The sequence below is a fragment of the Cervus canadensis genome, chromosome 23 (genome assembly GCF_019320065.1).
Source record: "Cervus canadensis isolate Bull #8, Minnesota chromosome 23, ASM1932006v1, whole genome shotgun sequence".
NCBI lineage: Eukaryota > Metazoa > Chordata > Mammalia > Artiodactyla > Cervidae > Cervus > Cervus canadensis.
Window position 1 is genome coordinate 56,179,014 of NC_057408.1, and position 16,382 is coordinate 56,195,395.

The 16,382-nt window shown below is 47.1% G+C and overlaps 1 protein-coding gene across 3 annotated transcripts in view; it reads right to left on the reverse strand.

Moving 5' to 3' along the window:
* Positions 1-11,509, reverse strand: part of PPP4R1 (protein phosphatase 4 regulatory subunit 1) — a 49,251-nt gene extending 37,742 nt beyond the window's left edge. For all 3 annotated transcript variants that reach the window (XM_043444509.1, XM_043444508.1, XM_043444507.1), the window contains exons 1-2: positions 10,861-11,509; positions 10,724-10,768 (exon numbers count right to left, since the gene is read on the reverse strand). In XM_043444509.1, coding sequence (XP_043300444.1) covers positions 10,724-10,768; positions 10,861-10,867 — 52 coding nt within the window. In that variant the 5' untranslated portion in view covers positions 10,868-11,509. The remainder of the gene's footprint in view (positions 1-10,723; positions 10,769-10,860) is intronic.
* Between the last annotated feature and the right edge of the window lie 4,873 nt (positions 11,510-16,382).

Here is a 16,382-nt window from a genome sequence, read left to right on the forward strand (position 1 = left end):
TTCTTGGATTTTTGAAAATGGCTAATAGTGTATATAAGTGCTATATTATTTAGATTCCATTTTTAACAGTGATATGACAGTTTCATTTTGAAAATACCTTTAAACTTAAAACATCTGAGTTTTCTAAATTATTTTAGAAAATATCCAGTAGTTAAGTGTGAAGACCACTGCCCTCCACCATCACAATGGTCAACTGTCTACTCGTCTCCTCATTCTAACCAGGCTACCCGGCCTCCCCCTCCCTCCCCAGCCCACGCTGGGGGCTCTTCTCCGCAGGTGCGGCGAGCTCTCTCCACCTGCTCCTCGTCTGCCCTCTTCACCCTCATCGCAGCTGAAACTCACCTACTCACAAGTACCACCCAGGAAGCACTTCCTGCTCCTTCGGATAACGATCTCTCCCCCATGAACCGCCCCCAGTCTGGGGGTGCCGGCGCTTTTCTCCACCCGCAGCTGCAGTGCTTCATTTTCTTCTTTTTTCCTTTTTCCCTCCAAACCAAATACGGATAAAGTCCCAGAAGGCAAAGCCTGTTTGCTAATCTTTTTATTAACAAACAAACCCAGATAATGGAGTCTCATGCTCCTGAAGAATGCCTGTTCACTGATAACTGTTCATGAGGAGGTGGTCCAGACACCCGTGAGGGGACGAGGGTCCTTTAAGAGCACTTTACCCGCCCCACACACACTCCCAACACCATTAGCATATCAGCACCTCTGAGAAGCGCAGGACCTGAGAGAACTGCATGTGTATACACCCTAACTTTCTCCAAGCTTGATCAAAAACATCCTTTTATCCCCACACAGCCTCTAGGAAGAGCTGCTAAAACAGGAAAAAGCCAATGGTCTGTTCCCCTTCCATCTTCCCCTTGATAATGCTAAGGCCACAAGAAACTTGCCCAATTTTGTTGTTTCCCAAGTCCTTTATATCAGAAAATGGAAGATAACAAGACAAACCAGATTTAATCATTTTTATAAGAGCTACCTTAACATCTGGGGCTTTACATATTTTAACAAATAAACCAACAGACAGAGAGGAAGGGCAAAATCTTCTGAAAAGCAGAAAGCCAGCGAGGAAACTTAACTGATTCAGGTGAGAGTCATCAACACACACTAATGCCAAGAGGTGCGTAAAGCTTGCCTGGGAATGGAAAATCCCCTGGAGTCAAATCACTGCCCTTACTAACAACAGAAGGAAAAAGAAAGAATCTTCAAGTAGCGAAAGCTGGCAGGCATCACACCTTAACCGAGAGCAGAGAACTGACATCAGGTGCCTTCTGAGACAGGCACTGGGAAAACCAGGGAATTGCTTACACAGCATCCCTGGAAAGGGAGGGAGGGAGGAAGCAGCAAGCAAAACCTGAATTAAATCATGAGGAAACATAAAACCAACTTGACGCCTCAAAACTCTCTATAATGAATGATAAAGGCTGAGAACTTCTTCTGAATTAAAGAGACAAGACAACTAAACGAAGCAGCAGGGGCCTGGAAGGCAAGACAGTTGCTATAACTGATATTATTGGATGACTGGTGAGATCTGACAATGAACTACATATTACATAACTGATCTGTGTCAAAGTTACTCTTTCTGAACTTGCTGTCAGAGGAGCCTGGCCTTGCTCTCAGGAGGTACAGCCTAATGATCAGGTCGGGACAACTTCATCTTAAAAGGCTCAGCAAAGATGATTAAGTATATATTACAGTTGTGTGTCTAATTACAACTGTAGAGAGAAAAAGAGGAAATTGACAAAATGCTAACAAAGCTGAATGGAGGTGAAGAGTTTGAAGAATTAACTATGACACCTGTGCAAGTTTTGTGTAAATCTGAAAGTTCTCAAAGTAACAAGTAATTGATTTAAAAATAAATCATTTCATTATTTTACTGTAAGTTAGGTTTACGGCCTTATTCGGCTTGACAGAAACATCATGATTTATCTCAGCAAGTGTATACTGAAGTCCTACAGTGCGTGGTGGGCGCTCTGCAATGGGTGAAGAATAAAAGGCTCCAGATGTAGATCCTTGAGCACCTGGTATATCCAGTTTCAATTTGTGACAATATAATGCTTATCAGAAATCTTTTCTTCGAATATTAAAGTTCTTAGAAATGATCTTTACTCCTAAGAATAAATCTGTCCTAGAGCATATTTAATTTAACAATTGAATTTAAGCTGGAATAATGTGCTAAAATCAACCCTGAATATTAACTGGAAGGAATGATGCTGAAACTCCAATATTTTGGCCACATGATGTGAAGAGCTGACTCTCTGGAAAAGACCCTGTGGTGGGAAAGACTGAAGGCAGGAGAAGGGGACAACAGAGGATGAAATGGTTGGATGGTATCACTGACTCAATGGACATGAGTTTGCGCAAGCTCCGGGAGAAGGTGACAGACAGGCGAGCCTGGGGTGCTGCAGTCCGTGGGGCCGCAAAGAGTCGGACATGACTCAACAACACTACTGAGCTAAAGTTCAATCTATGAATATTTCAAAAATATTTCCCTAAAGTATGCACAGCTTCCCTGGTGGCTCAGAGGGTAAAGCATCTGCCTGCAATGCAGGAGACCCGGGTTTGATCCCTGGGTTAGGAAGATTCGCTGGAGAAGGAAATGGCAATCCAGTACTCTTGCCAGGAAAATCCCATGGATGGAGAAGCCTGATAGGCTACAGTCCATGGTGTCGCAAAGAGTCGGACACGACTGAGCAAACTATGCACATAAAAGAGGCAGGGACGCGTCTACCTGGTCTCCGATTAGGTACCAAGACTTCACTGTCTGTGCCGCATCTGCGGGTCAGAGATGTGGCACTCGGAGCGGTCGCAGGTGTGGACTTGCATACACTACAGATGGGGTGTTTGTTCCTCCACGAGCAAACATGTCCCCTGCAGTCGTGCTAACCCAATTGCTCGATTAGTGATACTTTTGTTCTGTACGTAATCCAAATGCAAAAGTCGAGCTAATTCAGGGCCAGACTGCCACCAATCCCCAGAAAGGAAGTGCTGAATCTACCTGGCGTCTTGAAGTTTATTTCCACCAAAAACTAACTTGATAGATGTAAATGTAAAAATAATTTATATCAAATCTGACTCTGAATACAACTTCCAAGCTGTGTATAAATTTCAATATAAATCCAGCCACAAGAGTTTGGACTGACCGCTTTGATAACCAGACACATCGGATCACACAGCACTCTTCCCACCTCTGCTCCAATGAATGACTGGCTCCCTCACACACGAGTGGGTTAAAATACAAAGATAAAGGGTATACTGAGCCTCCAACATTCCCATGACAGGCAGGTGCTACTCGGAAAATGATTTTACCCACCAAATACTTGGAACGTGCTGTGACCTTCACATCCTCCAGAACCTTCAGGAGGGCAGATGATCTAAATCAGTGATAAATGAAGGGAAGTCACAGCTGGCAGGCAGGAAGGGCACAGTAATAAGCAGTAACACAATAATAAAGACTGTCGGGGGTATAGGAAGATGGGGGGGTGAATGGAGAGTAGCATGGAAACATATACGCGAACACATGTAAAACAGATAGCCAGTGGGAACTTGCTATATGACTCAGGGAACTCAAACTGGTGCTCTGTGACAAGTTAGAGGGGTGGGATGGGGCAGGGGGTGTGAGGGAGGTTCAAGAAGGAGGGGACGTATGTATACCCATGCCTGATCCACGCTGATGTATAGGAGAAACCAACACAATATTTTTTTAATTATCCTTCCACTGAAAAGAAAGAAAGAAAAAAAAAAAGAAAAAAGGCATTTGGTGATTGAAAGCAAGATACAATTGCCCTGCGACAAAGAAAAAAAAAAAAGACTGTCGGCCAGCTCTAGATGGGACTTAACACTGTTAAGACAGGTGACTGAACAAATCACGTAACTGTTCAGATGAGCCTCATCAGGTGCCACTTCCATGGTTAATAATTTGCGGGGCTACACACCTCACAGGTGGAGTGTCAGCAAGGTTACAGCACAATGCCCAACACACAATATGACAATACGTGGTGATTTTAAAAAAGAACAAAATGCAGAAATTTCTCCCACTTCCCTTCCGCAGCAAGTTACAGAGCTATGTCAGTGTTATGAGGCAGCTTAGATGGGAGGGCAGTTTGGGGGAGAATGGACATGTGTATGGCTGAGTCCCTTTGCTATGCACCTGAAACTATCACAACACTGTTCATAAGCTCTACTTAAAAAAAAAAACACACACACACAAAAATTAAAGAGCTATGTTAGATGATATTTAGGAAAAGAACCTGAATTGTAGCTGAAGCTCCAATACTCTGGCCACCTGACTGAAGAGCTGACTCATTAGAAAAGACCCTGATGCTGGGAAAGATTGTGGGTAGGAGGAGAAGGGGGTGACAGAGGATGAGATGGTTAGATGGCATCATGGACTCAATGGACCTGAATCTGAGCAAACTCCAGGAGACAGTGAAGGACAGGGGAGCCTGGCGCGCTGCAGTCCATGGGGTCGCACAGTGGGACATGACTTATTGACTGAACGACAACGAAGTCTGCCTCCACACCATCTCCATCTGCAAGAGCTTGGGTCTATACTTTTTCATGCTTGACATGAAAAGAATGAACATATAACCTGCCCTCTAGCTCCTGGTTTCTATAACCCTGGAACCACTGGCTCAGGAGACACACAGCACAACTCACATCTATGCGATCCTTTGAATGATACAGCAAACCAATTTAAAACATAAAGTTTTACAATATTCTTGTTACCATTGAGGCTGACTCCAAACGGCAAAATGTGCTTATTAGCAAGATGAAAACATGCAAACAAGCAAGATGTTGCTTCTTTTAATCTGGCAGTCAGTATTTAGATGAAAGTGAATTTAATAGTTATATAGATGAGCTTTATTACAGTAAAACATGCACAGAAAATGTCTCAAGAATTTAACCACTTAAACTTTCAAAAATTATCACACCTCACTACAACCTTAGATGTTATTCTGTCCGAAAATTAGAACATCAGACTTGTAAAAGATTTACAATTAAAATAAATGACACCTGGGATGGCCTTAAAGCACTCTACTGCCTCCCCCACAAAAGTTCAGGTGTTAGAGGGTGGATAAGTGAAAGCTGAGTGGTAGGTTTATGATGGTTCAGTTGCTTTTGTGTATTTTTTAAATATCCCGTTAAAAATATTAACAGTACTTACTTTTAAAAAATCAATGCAATCCATCATATTAAAAGAATAGAGAAAAAATCATAAATGCAGAACAAGCATTTGAAAAAATACAACATTCAATTCTAATTTCAAAAAAGGTCTCAGGAGACTCAGGGGACTTTCTCAACCTGATAAAGGGCATTTGTGAAAAAATAATACATTGAACATCAAGATTTAAAACTTCCGTTCTTCAAAACACACTATTAGGACAATGAAAGGAAAGTCAAAGAATGAGAAATGGCATTTGCAAATCGCATATCTGATAAAGGATCTGTGTCTGGAATACACAAAGAACTCTCAAATAACAAATAACCCAATAAATAAATGAGCAAAAGATCTGAACAGACCCTTCACCAAAAAGGACAGATGCTGAAAGAGCCATGAAAAAAATGAGCATTATCAGACTTGATGGAGATGCAAATTCAAACTACAGAGAAGTGTCAGCAAGGGTGCAGGGCACCTGGGTTCTCCCACATGCTGGGGCTGGGGGGAGGGGGAGACCGCACAGTCACTCTGGAAAATGGGCTGGCAGCTTCTTATAAAGTTCAGCAGCCAGACCACCCCCAGGTACATACCCGAGAGAAGGAACGGGTATGTCCACCCAGAGACTTGCTCCTGGGCGCTCAGAGCAGCGTGGCGGAGCCAGCCCCAAAGCCCAGCAACACTGTAAAGACAGAAAACAGTTGAGGAAAGTAGGTACTCACTCAAGATGGTATGGGTAGTGATACACGGGTAAAGGTCCACGGCTGGAGCCTGGAGTCAGCTCTGAGCTTTATGATGCTGGCTGCTTCTTACCCTACATTCAACTGTAAGCGCAGCATGATAAATGCTCACATACTACCTACACTGGTACCAATCAGGCAGGAAAACGAGTCTGCCCCTAGGTCTGGGGAGAAGGGGGCTAAAAAGACCAACTCAGGAGGGGAGGACTGTGGGGAGGTGGCTCGGGGGCCTGTGCTCAAGTCCCTTCTTGGCTCCAGGGAGCACAGGCCTTTCCACTGCCTTCCCCAAGGTGCAGAGATGTGTAAACTGCTCTTCTCTCAAAACATTAAAGCAGCTATATTTTCAGATCCAAGTTCAAAGCCCAACGACTTCCCAATTCAAGGGTAGGAACTGACCACCCTATCATGTAGCTGACAGCAAACATTCTCCGTCATCAGGACGGAGAAATCCAAAATTCCAAAATATAAGGCAGATGTCGTGAAGCAACAACAGTTCAATAAACAAATACAACACCTTTGTTTGGATGAGAGGAGGAAACAGGGCACAGGCAGAAGAACAAACAGAAATCCCCGAGGTCAGCTGTCTGGGTTCCCCAATCCTGCAGCTACCAGCCCAAGCAGCCGACACGACATGTGTAGTTACAGAGAACAAAGATGACTCTCCCAAGAGGATTCTTTCTTCGAGAAATTCCACAAGGGGGATCATGATCCAAGGCATCATTAACTGATTCCATACACATGTGGGTGCCACTAAACCCATGTTTAAGCCCCTTTTCTAGGACACCAACTACATTATCTCCAAATAGAGACTTCTCCTGTCCAGTCCAGTTGGTAGCAGTCGAAACATGCTACAAGTCTCATGACTCACTCTCCCAAACCCCAATTTAACAACTCTTCTAAACATTATGGTTTTCAAGGACGCCTTCCTCGGGGTTTGTGGCCCACTGACCCGCCGCCCGGGGACACACACTCTGAACTTCCCCAGGCAGTGTGACTCCCAGGAAGCTTATCAATCCCAGTCTCCCTAAGTAGCCTTGAGCACAGAGGCTCTGAAAGGAGTGAGGCAGGGTAGTTACATCCCATCAGCCCTGGTTCTATCACCAACTGCTTCAAACCGGAAAAACAGCATTGGGCAACAGGATTCCAAAACTTCAACAGGATAAAGTCATGCTATGGCATATTCCAGGACACAGCTCCAAGGCCCGTCCACAGCACGCTAGTCACAGCTGAGAGAAATTAACATGAAGACTAGATTAGCTGCATTACGCATGAGCCTCATTCGAATCACCCCTCCCCACCAGGTTAAATTAAACCTTAGGCAGCATGCTACATGCATCTTCAAGGGTATTATTCTAAGTACAGGTTCAGACAAACTGCCTACACTAACTGGGGCCACTCGATGGTGCAAACTCAGGAATCTAAAGGAAAAATGGTCTTTAATATAAAAATACTCTATTAGAATCAGGAGGTTTGGCTTAAATTCTGGCAGATACTTAGAGGAGTTTTGTCCCCTGAGAGAATCATTTAGCCTCTATGCGTTATCAGTTAACTTATTCATTAATATCAGAACACCAGAGTCTACAGGTCCTATCAATTCTAGGAAGAACAACTCACATATGAGAGCAACTGGAAACCACTAACCTGACGTCATCTTTCTTTTAGAATAATATTCTTCAACATATTACTTGAACCAAAATTTAAATTTTAATCAAACTCCTTCAGTGAAATTATTTTTACAAACACTAACTCATCAAATCCTACTAAAGTCCCATCTCACCTATCCTAGAAATCCAGCAACTTAACTGTATACCAGAACTCCGTCTATGAAGAACTGATGACAGAAATTTAAAATCTCCTCCTCCGAGAGTCTATCTGTAACTTCACACTGGAACCCATCATCCCAGGAACGTGAAGGGTTCACCCAGCTTGGAAGTCGCTCTGCTTTCTCTCTGAAATTCAAAGTGTGCCTCATCAGATGGTTAAGTATTGGAAGTATCACTTTTAAGCAAACTGAGGTTTTCAGTGGGCTATTCTCCTAAACTTAATAGTTCCGTACAAAGATGTTACTTATTTACCGCTGCTAAGGAGTCTGCCTGCAATGCAGGAGACCCGGGTTCGATCCCTGGATTGGGAAGATCCCCTGGAGAAAGAACTGGCAACCCACTCCAGTCTTCTTGCCTGGAAAATACCATGGACAGAGGAGCCTGGCCAGCCAGAGTTCATGGGGCTGCAAAGAGTTAGACACAACTAAGAGACTTCACTTCTCCTTCTATAGGACCCTTTGAGGTGTACATACAAGGCACCATTTTTCACACATTAGGGTTTTTTTTTCCTCCAAGAGTATCAGTCAAGTCCATCTCTGACCAACCCTTTCCTGTTCTACTCACATTTCTCCTGATTCTACATAGAGACTTGGAGGCTTAAAATGAAACAAATCAATGAATGACCTGAGACTCTCATCTCAGGATCCGGTGATGGCCCCCTTTCAAGATCTGGACCTCACCTGTGGCCTCCCCGGGGCTCCCCAGCTGCTCATTACTTGTACAACAGCACTGACTCTCTTCTGTCTTAGTCTAGGATCTGCATTTAGGAAAGGCCACCAAGAATCTGGAGCTCAAGCAGCTGACGGGGCAAGCCCCCAGACAGCCTCCATCAGCACTGCCCGGGGCAGAAGACCTGGCTTGGAGACACAGTCCAGCCATGCAGGCAGCCCAACCCCACCTCTCCTCCACCCCAACATCTCTGGTCCACTCCCTGTCCAGGACATGCCGAGCCTCTCCATTTCCTCCCCACCCATCTCACCCTGGACCAAGGCCTCATGGCTAGGTTCCCCTCTCACCACCCTCCTCCCTTCACAACAGACCCTGAGGGGTCCTTTAACTGGCCGTAGGTAGGTTCCAAGATGGCTTGTTCCTGAATATTCTGGATAAAGGCATCACCTGTAGAACCTGCAGCCACTAAGAAAAATAAGCAATTATTCCAACAAAGAGTTCCACCAAACTAGATGCAAATAAGCTACTTCTAAGGTCGAACATTTTATCCTAAATTAAGACACACTCGACAGCACTGTAAATCAACGTACTTCAATAAAACACACACACACAGGGAACAAACAGAATCTTAAAAAAGTTAATTGTGAGCACTAGCAGCACCTGTAAATATGTAAATTATGTGGCGTAATGTTCAACATCAGTATCCCCTCCCTGCACTTTCTTTCTGGTTTCCCTTATAACACCACCACGACATAGTAGTCACTATTTACCAGGTATTGTTCTAAGTGTTTTATGTGAATTAATTAATGAAAGGCTCTGAACAGCTCTCTAGGGCAGCTAATATTAATTATGCCTATTTACAAATGACCACATTTGGCACTGAGAAGTTCAAGTGAGTGGCAGAGTCTGCTCAAATGGAGGACGCCAAGACTAGAACTAAGCAGTCCTGCTCCTAAGCCCGGTGTGTCCACGACTGTACTGGGATGCCCGGACACCTCACTGTCACACTTACGTCATCAAAGCTGCTTGGGAACCGCTAGAGGGGCACGGAGGGTGACTGCCCCTGGCGGCTCTACCCTCAGCCGTCTAGAGGGTCCTGAAGAAATCAGGCCGAGTTCCACACTGGTGGGCTGCCCCTTCCAGACTGTGCTCCTTAAGGGTGAAGCAGAAAACTGCAGTTCATCTCTTAGACTCTGATTGCCCAGGGCACCCAAGTGACAGTAAATGAATGAGACAGTCCTCGACACCTGCTGCAGAGGGGCGTCTTCCACCAAGAAAAAGCCTTGGACCTAAACACACGCCTGAGAAGGCCCTGCATGGGGACAGTCCTTAGTCAACTCTTCAAACCTCTCCAAAGCTAACCCTGCAGGAGCCCCAGAGCTGCAGTAACCGACACCTGAAACTTATCAGCAGGTGCGCGCGTCCTAGAGGACAGCACGAAAGGAGATGGGAGAGCCGGCCTTCACTACATGAGCACTGCTGCCTTCATAAAGCCTTTTACTGAAAAAAGAAAAAGAAAAACAAAGCTAAAACGTAAACCCAGACTGCACCAAACACGAGTTTACGTATGGTTCATTCACTTTAGAAATATTTTTTTCTAAAAGCTCCTTATAAAGAGTCAATTTCCCTCACGTCACTCAGAACACCCAGTAATTTTAAAAATGAGCTTAATTTGGGCAAGGAAACCACATGAGACAACGCTAGGGATCAGCTCCCGGCACCTAGAGGAGCGACGCCCAGGTACAACCCCCGGGGGACCCCCGACGCAGTCCAGACCACCGCACCGTTTCCGGAGCCCTCACGTCCCCGTACGCCGCCCCAGCCGGAGCCGCCTCCCAGCTCCCTTCCGACCCCAGAGCAGAGCACGCGAGCGGGACGCCTCCTTTCCGACGCTCCTCCGGGAACAATGTCAAACTTTTTGTTTTTCCTGAAGCACAAGACTCCTCCGCTCGGAAACTTCACGGTCCCCAGGAAGCCAGGCGTGGAGGCGCGGGAAGGCCCGGCCGAGCCTCCAGCCTTTGCGCCGAAGAAAGGCGGTCGATGCTTGCGGGGCCGTCCCGCCCGGGCCGCCCCTTCCGCCTCCGCAGACCCGGGCCCCCCGGGCCCCCCGGACCCCGCAGCCCGGACCCCGGACCCGGGCCGGCGGCATCGGCGGGGCTCCGGGAGGCGGGCGGAGCCCCGACCCCTGCCTGCCGCGGCCCCGGCCCCGCCGACCAGCCGCCGCGCTCCCGCTTCCGCCGCCGCGGCTCCGCCCGAACGGCCGCCCCGAGCCGCCGAGGCCTGGGCTCCCCGCCGCCCGCGCCCTGCCTCCCGCCCGCCCGGCCCGCACTCACATCCGTCCGCGTCCTCCGGCAGGTCCTCCTGCAGCAGCGACAGGTCTGCGCCGAGGGAGACAAGAAAGGCCGTGAGCCCGCCGCCCGCCGCCCCGCGCCCTCGCGTCCCCGCCCGCCGCCCGCCGCGGGGCCCGTACCCGCCATCTTGCGGCGCCCCCTCCTCCGCCGTCGCCCGGGGACCCGGGGCTCCAGGGGCGGCGCGCGCGGCGGCCGGTGGACGCGCGCGGGGGGCGGCGCCGCGGGGACGCGCGGGGCGGGCCGAGGGCGGCGGGCCGGGGGCGGCTCCGGACGCCGGGCGGACCCGGCCCGCCCCGCCCGCCTGAGCGCCGCTCCGCCTCCCGCTTCGCTCGCTCCGCCCGCCGGCGCGCTCTCGGCTCGGCTGGCCCCTCGGTGAGCCGAGTCCGAGGCGCGGCTGCTGCTGCCGCCGCCGCCGCCGCCGCCGGGGCCCCGCGCCGTGTGCCGGGCTCGGCCGGGCGGGGCCTCCCGTGCGCTTTGTTGGGTCACTGGCGCCGCCCGTCGGCCCGCGGGCCCCTGTCCCGGCACCTGCCCGCCCGTCTGCTCGGCCGCGCGCCTGGGCCACCGCCGGGCTTGAAGCGCCGCCTCCGCGCCGGCCGCCGGGCGCGACGAACAAAGCCGCGGGGACGCCCCGGCTCCCGCGCTGGCCCCGGCCCGGCGGTGGGCGTGCGGCCCGGTTGCAGGAGGACCGACGAACCTCGCCCCCGGGCTCGTTGGGACTAAGGAAGAACGACAGGAACCGAGCACCGAGTTCTGGGCGTCCCGCAGGTGCTGGGGAACGGCGCCTCGCCTTAGTTTTTGTCTGTAAATAATTTAAATAATTGTGGTAGCACCCGAGGCGCTCGGCTGAAATTTGCAGCACGCGTTCTGTTACTTCTGTCTTTCCACAAGTGCTCAGGGATGCACGCAACCGCCCAGTATGGTGTGGGGGCCCAGCCCCAGTTCCCTGGCCCACTGCCCACTGACCTCTGTCCAGGACTCAAGCCCACCTCCCGGTCCCCCAAGGCCTCCAGGATGGTCCTGCCCTGAATGACCGTTACACAGGGACGTAAGTGATGCCACGTTGGGGGTCTGGCCTCCGGGGAGGAGACGGAATTCCAAATGGTCTGCACGATGATCTTAACCAAGGACATTGTATTACATTTAATGCCGTGAAAGAATCAGAGCCTCTGAAATACATAATTATGGATAATAAAATGGGTCCCATGTAGCTATTCAAAATAACCTCTCTCAGATGTTATAGGTTGCAATATGGATTTCATCAAGTGAAGTCAAAGTCGCTCAGTCCTGACTGGACTCTTTGTAACCCTATGGACTGTAGCCTGCCAGGGTCCTCTGTCCATGGAAATCTCCAGGTCAGAATCCTGGGGTGGGTTGCTCCTTCCCTTCTCCAGGGGATCTTCCCAACCCAGGGATCAAACCCAGGTCTCCTGCATTGCAAGTGGATTCTTTACCGTCTGAGCCACTGGGGAAGCATGTATTCCATAGTATGTGTTATTAATATTTTCTGAGAGAGAAAAACTGGAATAGCATCTCTAACTCTAGGTGTGTGTCTAGTGTAACAAAATAATTAAAACTAAAAGCCAAATGGCCACCATCTAGTTCTCTCCTTCCTTGCGGAACACTTGTATGTGAATTCAGCTGATACTCACTCTCAATGTGACAAGGAGTTAGAAATTCACAACTGTCACTTGACTCAGTCCATGAGAGCTTTGCCCTGCTAATGGTACCTCAGTAATCCTGGGTCGAAAGAGGAGGGCAGGGCATTGGGGTCTTTCCACTAGCTGGGGGTCTCCTTGCAGCAGCACAGAATCTACAGTGCCAGCTAGGCTTTGGCCCCCAGACACACATGGAGGTGAAGGGGACCATCTAGGCGATCCACCCAGTAGAGTAAGACTTAGTGATGGTGATAAAACAGATGTTATGTTACAAATACTTTGGCCACGTGATGTGAAGAGCGGACTCATTGGAAGATACCCTGATGCTGAGAAAGATTGAGGGCAGGAGAAGGGGGTGACAGAGGATGAGATGGTTGGATGGCATCACCGACTCAATGGACATGAGTTTGAGCAAACTCCAAGAGAGAGAGTGAAGGACAGAGGAACTGGCGTGCTGCAGTCTATGTCCACAAAGAGTCGGACACGCCTGAGCAAGTGAACACCAAATGCTAGCCTGGCCTATATAGGTCGACTAAAACTCTGCCTTGGGTAAGCAAGGCTGCACAGTGAGTTTTATCTTACTTTCTCTGGGAAGGCAGCCAAGGAGGAGGGGCTGTGTAATTGTATCCATATTGTTCAGGAGCTGTGCATTTGATTATTGTCTTACCTGTATCCCACATTACAGCAGGTCCCTGGAGGCAGCTCAGTGTTTAGACATTTCAGTGAGGACGTTCTTATTCATGGGTCAGCACAAGCACGTTTCTTACATGTGATTTTTCTCTCATTCTCTAGTCCTTGCTCAAAGATACAGTAAATGGTTTTTACACCAGTATTTGTAAAGGGTGCTCTGCTTCCTCCTCATAGTAAATGACATTTAAAGAACAGTCATTGTTGTACTATGGCCTTACCCCAACTGCACTTACAGTGTAGACGGTGGATGCCGAGCTGTGTGCCTGGAGATCAGAGCACAACCCAGAGTCTGCGTCCTTCACCTGCTCTGCCCCTAAAATTCTGCAAAACAGGGGGAATTCACATGTCACTGCTTTCAAAAGTGTTATCCAACCATGGCTACTAAGGCCTGGATTTTTGAGAAGTCCTCCTCCAAATGATAGTGAAGACTTTTATGAGTAGCCAAGGAGCCTTGGAAATTTATAAACTTGGCTGTTGAAACAATAAGTATGTTTACTATTGCAAACATAAGTATCATGGGAAAATATTGCTAATAAAAAACCTACCTGACATTGCTTGCTATGTCATTTATTAATTTTTGAATTGGTAATTGAGCGGTTTATTTTTTCTTCAGGATGGTCCTTCCTAAAGTGAAAAGTATGTAAAAGGCAGATCTTTTAGTTATTGTTTTGAATAGTGATAAATGAATCAATCTGATAATGGAGACATGCTTTTACAATAAAAATGGTTTTTAAATTTTTTAACCTTTATTTTCATTCATCTCTGGTTTTTTTTTTTTAAGCCAGGTTTATTTGTTCTTCAAGAACTATTTGAAGAACAAATATTTTCCTTTTTTTTGATTAATTTCCAATCTCTTACCCAAAGCCTCCTGTACATATTTTGGCAAATTGTATAAAGATAAGTATTTGTGTGAAGTTTCTGTTATCTTTCTTTTCTATGCTTCTTTTAAGTCCCATTTAAGCTCTGTGTCAAGATGAAATTCCCAATTGTGAGTTCTTAGTTTTTCCTAGAGCTTTCATAGTTTGGTTTTGTTTTTCAAAGACACTGGACTCTTTTTATTCACATTTTCTCACACCACCTTAGGAAAAGAAAGAATAAAGAAGAGAGGGAGGAAACAGCCACAAAACTGAGCCAGAGTTCTCCCTACTCAGGCTGTCCTTTCTCCGTTTATAGGGGTCCGAGGCTGCCCTGAGATGTACAGAACTTCAGCTCTGTCCACCGTCACCAGGCTGCAGGTTCCCCAGCCTAGGCTTGTTCTGAGCAGAACAGTGCAACCTGGAACCACCACTGTAACCAAGTAGAAAGGAAAGTAAACCCTGTTTCTCATCCACCATGTTAAGGACTCCATTTCTTTCACCACGCTCCAGATGAATAGAACCAAAAGGATTCTGCATCAAGGAATTCTGTAGTTATTCCAGCTGAGGAACGGCACCCGTCCAGTTTGTTCCACACATTTTAATTTCATTAGGAAAGCTAAGATGTGAAATAGCAAGCATTGATGGCAGTATTGGTTTTCTTTATGCCTTTCTCTCAAAATGCGCAAGGCACCAGTGGCAATCAAGCTCAAAGCAATGTGGAAGAGCCTGTCCTTGGTGTCTGGTGGAGTACGTGCTTGAGGAAATGTTTATTATTCTGAATCTGGATGGATGAGTCACGTTGAACCAGGAAAAAATTATAAGCAAACTACATACTCAAACCCAGATAAGCTCAGTGATTAAACTATGTCTTGATTCTAAAGTCTTTCTCATACTATGGCTGCCCTCTGGTTCTGTGATTCAGAGGAAAGAGTTTCCATTCCAATTTCACTTCTGTGTAACTCTCTGTAACAAAATTCCTCTGTTCCTGGTCGTTGGTTCCTTTATTTGATTGAAAAATAAATATACATATATTGGTACCATACAGAGAGAGAAGTGAAATTCCTCAGTTGTGTCCCACTCTGCGACCCCATGAGCTGTAGCCTGTAAGGTTCCTCTGTCAATGGGACTTACCAGGCAAGAATGCTGGAGTAGGTTACCATTTCCTTCTCCAGAGGATCTTCCCCACCCAGGGATTGAACCCAGGTCTCCTGCATTGCAGGCAGACTCCTTACTGGCTGAGCCAGGAGGGAAGTCCACTGGGGCCATAACACAATGAAATTCATACAAAAGATAGCTACTCCATTTTTTAACTTTTTATTTTGAAATAATTACAGATTCATAGGAAGTTGCAAAAAATGTACAGGATGGTCCTGTGTACCCTTCACCCAGCTTCCCCCAATGGTAGTAAGTACATCTTAAAACATTCTTGAGATGTATGTATTAGATATTATGCTAAGTGCTTTTCAGATTTAATCCTTAAAACAACTCTAAGAAGTAGGTATTGATATTTACCTATTTTATGTTTTAAAAATAAAAGCTCAGAGAGGTTAAAATTTTATGAAAGTCAGAAAATATCAGAGTTGGAATTCAAATGTTGGAATACTAATTCTAAATGATGCTAATAGGATCTGTATGTCATCATGTTCATGACTTTTCCATCAAATTTGTCTCTCAGCCAGACAAGCTGGCCGAGAAAGAGAAGGAAAAGGAAAGCCTCAGGAAAGCCTCTGTCATTTCACATGTACAGTCTTGGGATCATCTTAACTCCAGTTGGGTCGTCTCTCTGTACCCTGCTGATTTTGACCACTGAAACATTTTAGGAGTCACTCTTTTCCTTTGTTCTCACCTAACACCCTAAGGGATAAGCTGCTTAAAAACCATACTAGCAACTTCCTAACTAGCCTTTTATGATTTCTTCTGGCCAAGGATGCAAAAAATTATCTTTCTTATGTAATATTTTGCTTGTATCAGTTCTGGGCCTTAGTAGTGACCCTTCACCAGATGTCCCATGTTTCATTAGAGACTGTTTGGGCTTCTCTGGTGGTTCAGCTGGTAAAGAATCTGCCTGCAATGCAGGAGACCTGGGTTTGATCCCTGGGTTGGGAAGATCCCATGGAGAAGGGACCAGCTACCCACTCCAGTATTCTGGCCTGGAGAATTCTGGGTCGCAAGGAGTCGGACACAACTGAGTGGCTTTCACTCACCATCTTTTCACTTTTTTTTGGCCCTGCCCTTCACCTTGAAGGATCTTAGTTTCCCCATCAGGGATGGAACCTGGGCCCTGTGCAGTGGTCCACATGTGTGGATGCCTGATAACAGTGGCGATCTAAGGTGGTAAGAGAAAGACAAAAGCAGAACAGCAGAGCTGGGAGCAGAGTTTCCAGGTATTGGTAACATTCCATTTCTTAGACTGCATGGAGTTTGCCCGTGCATGAATGC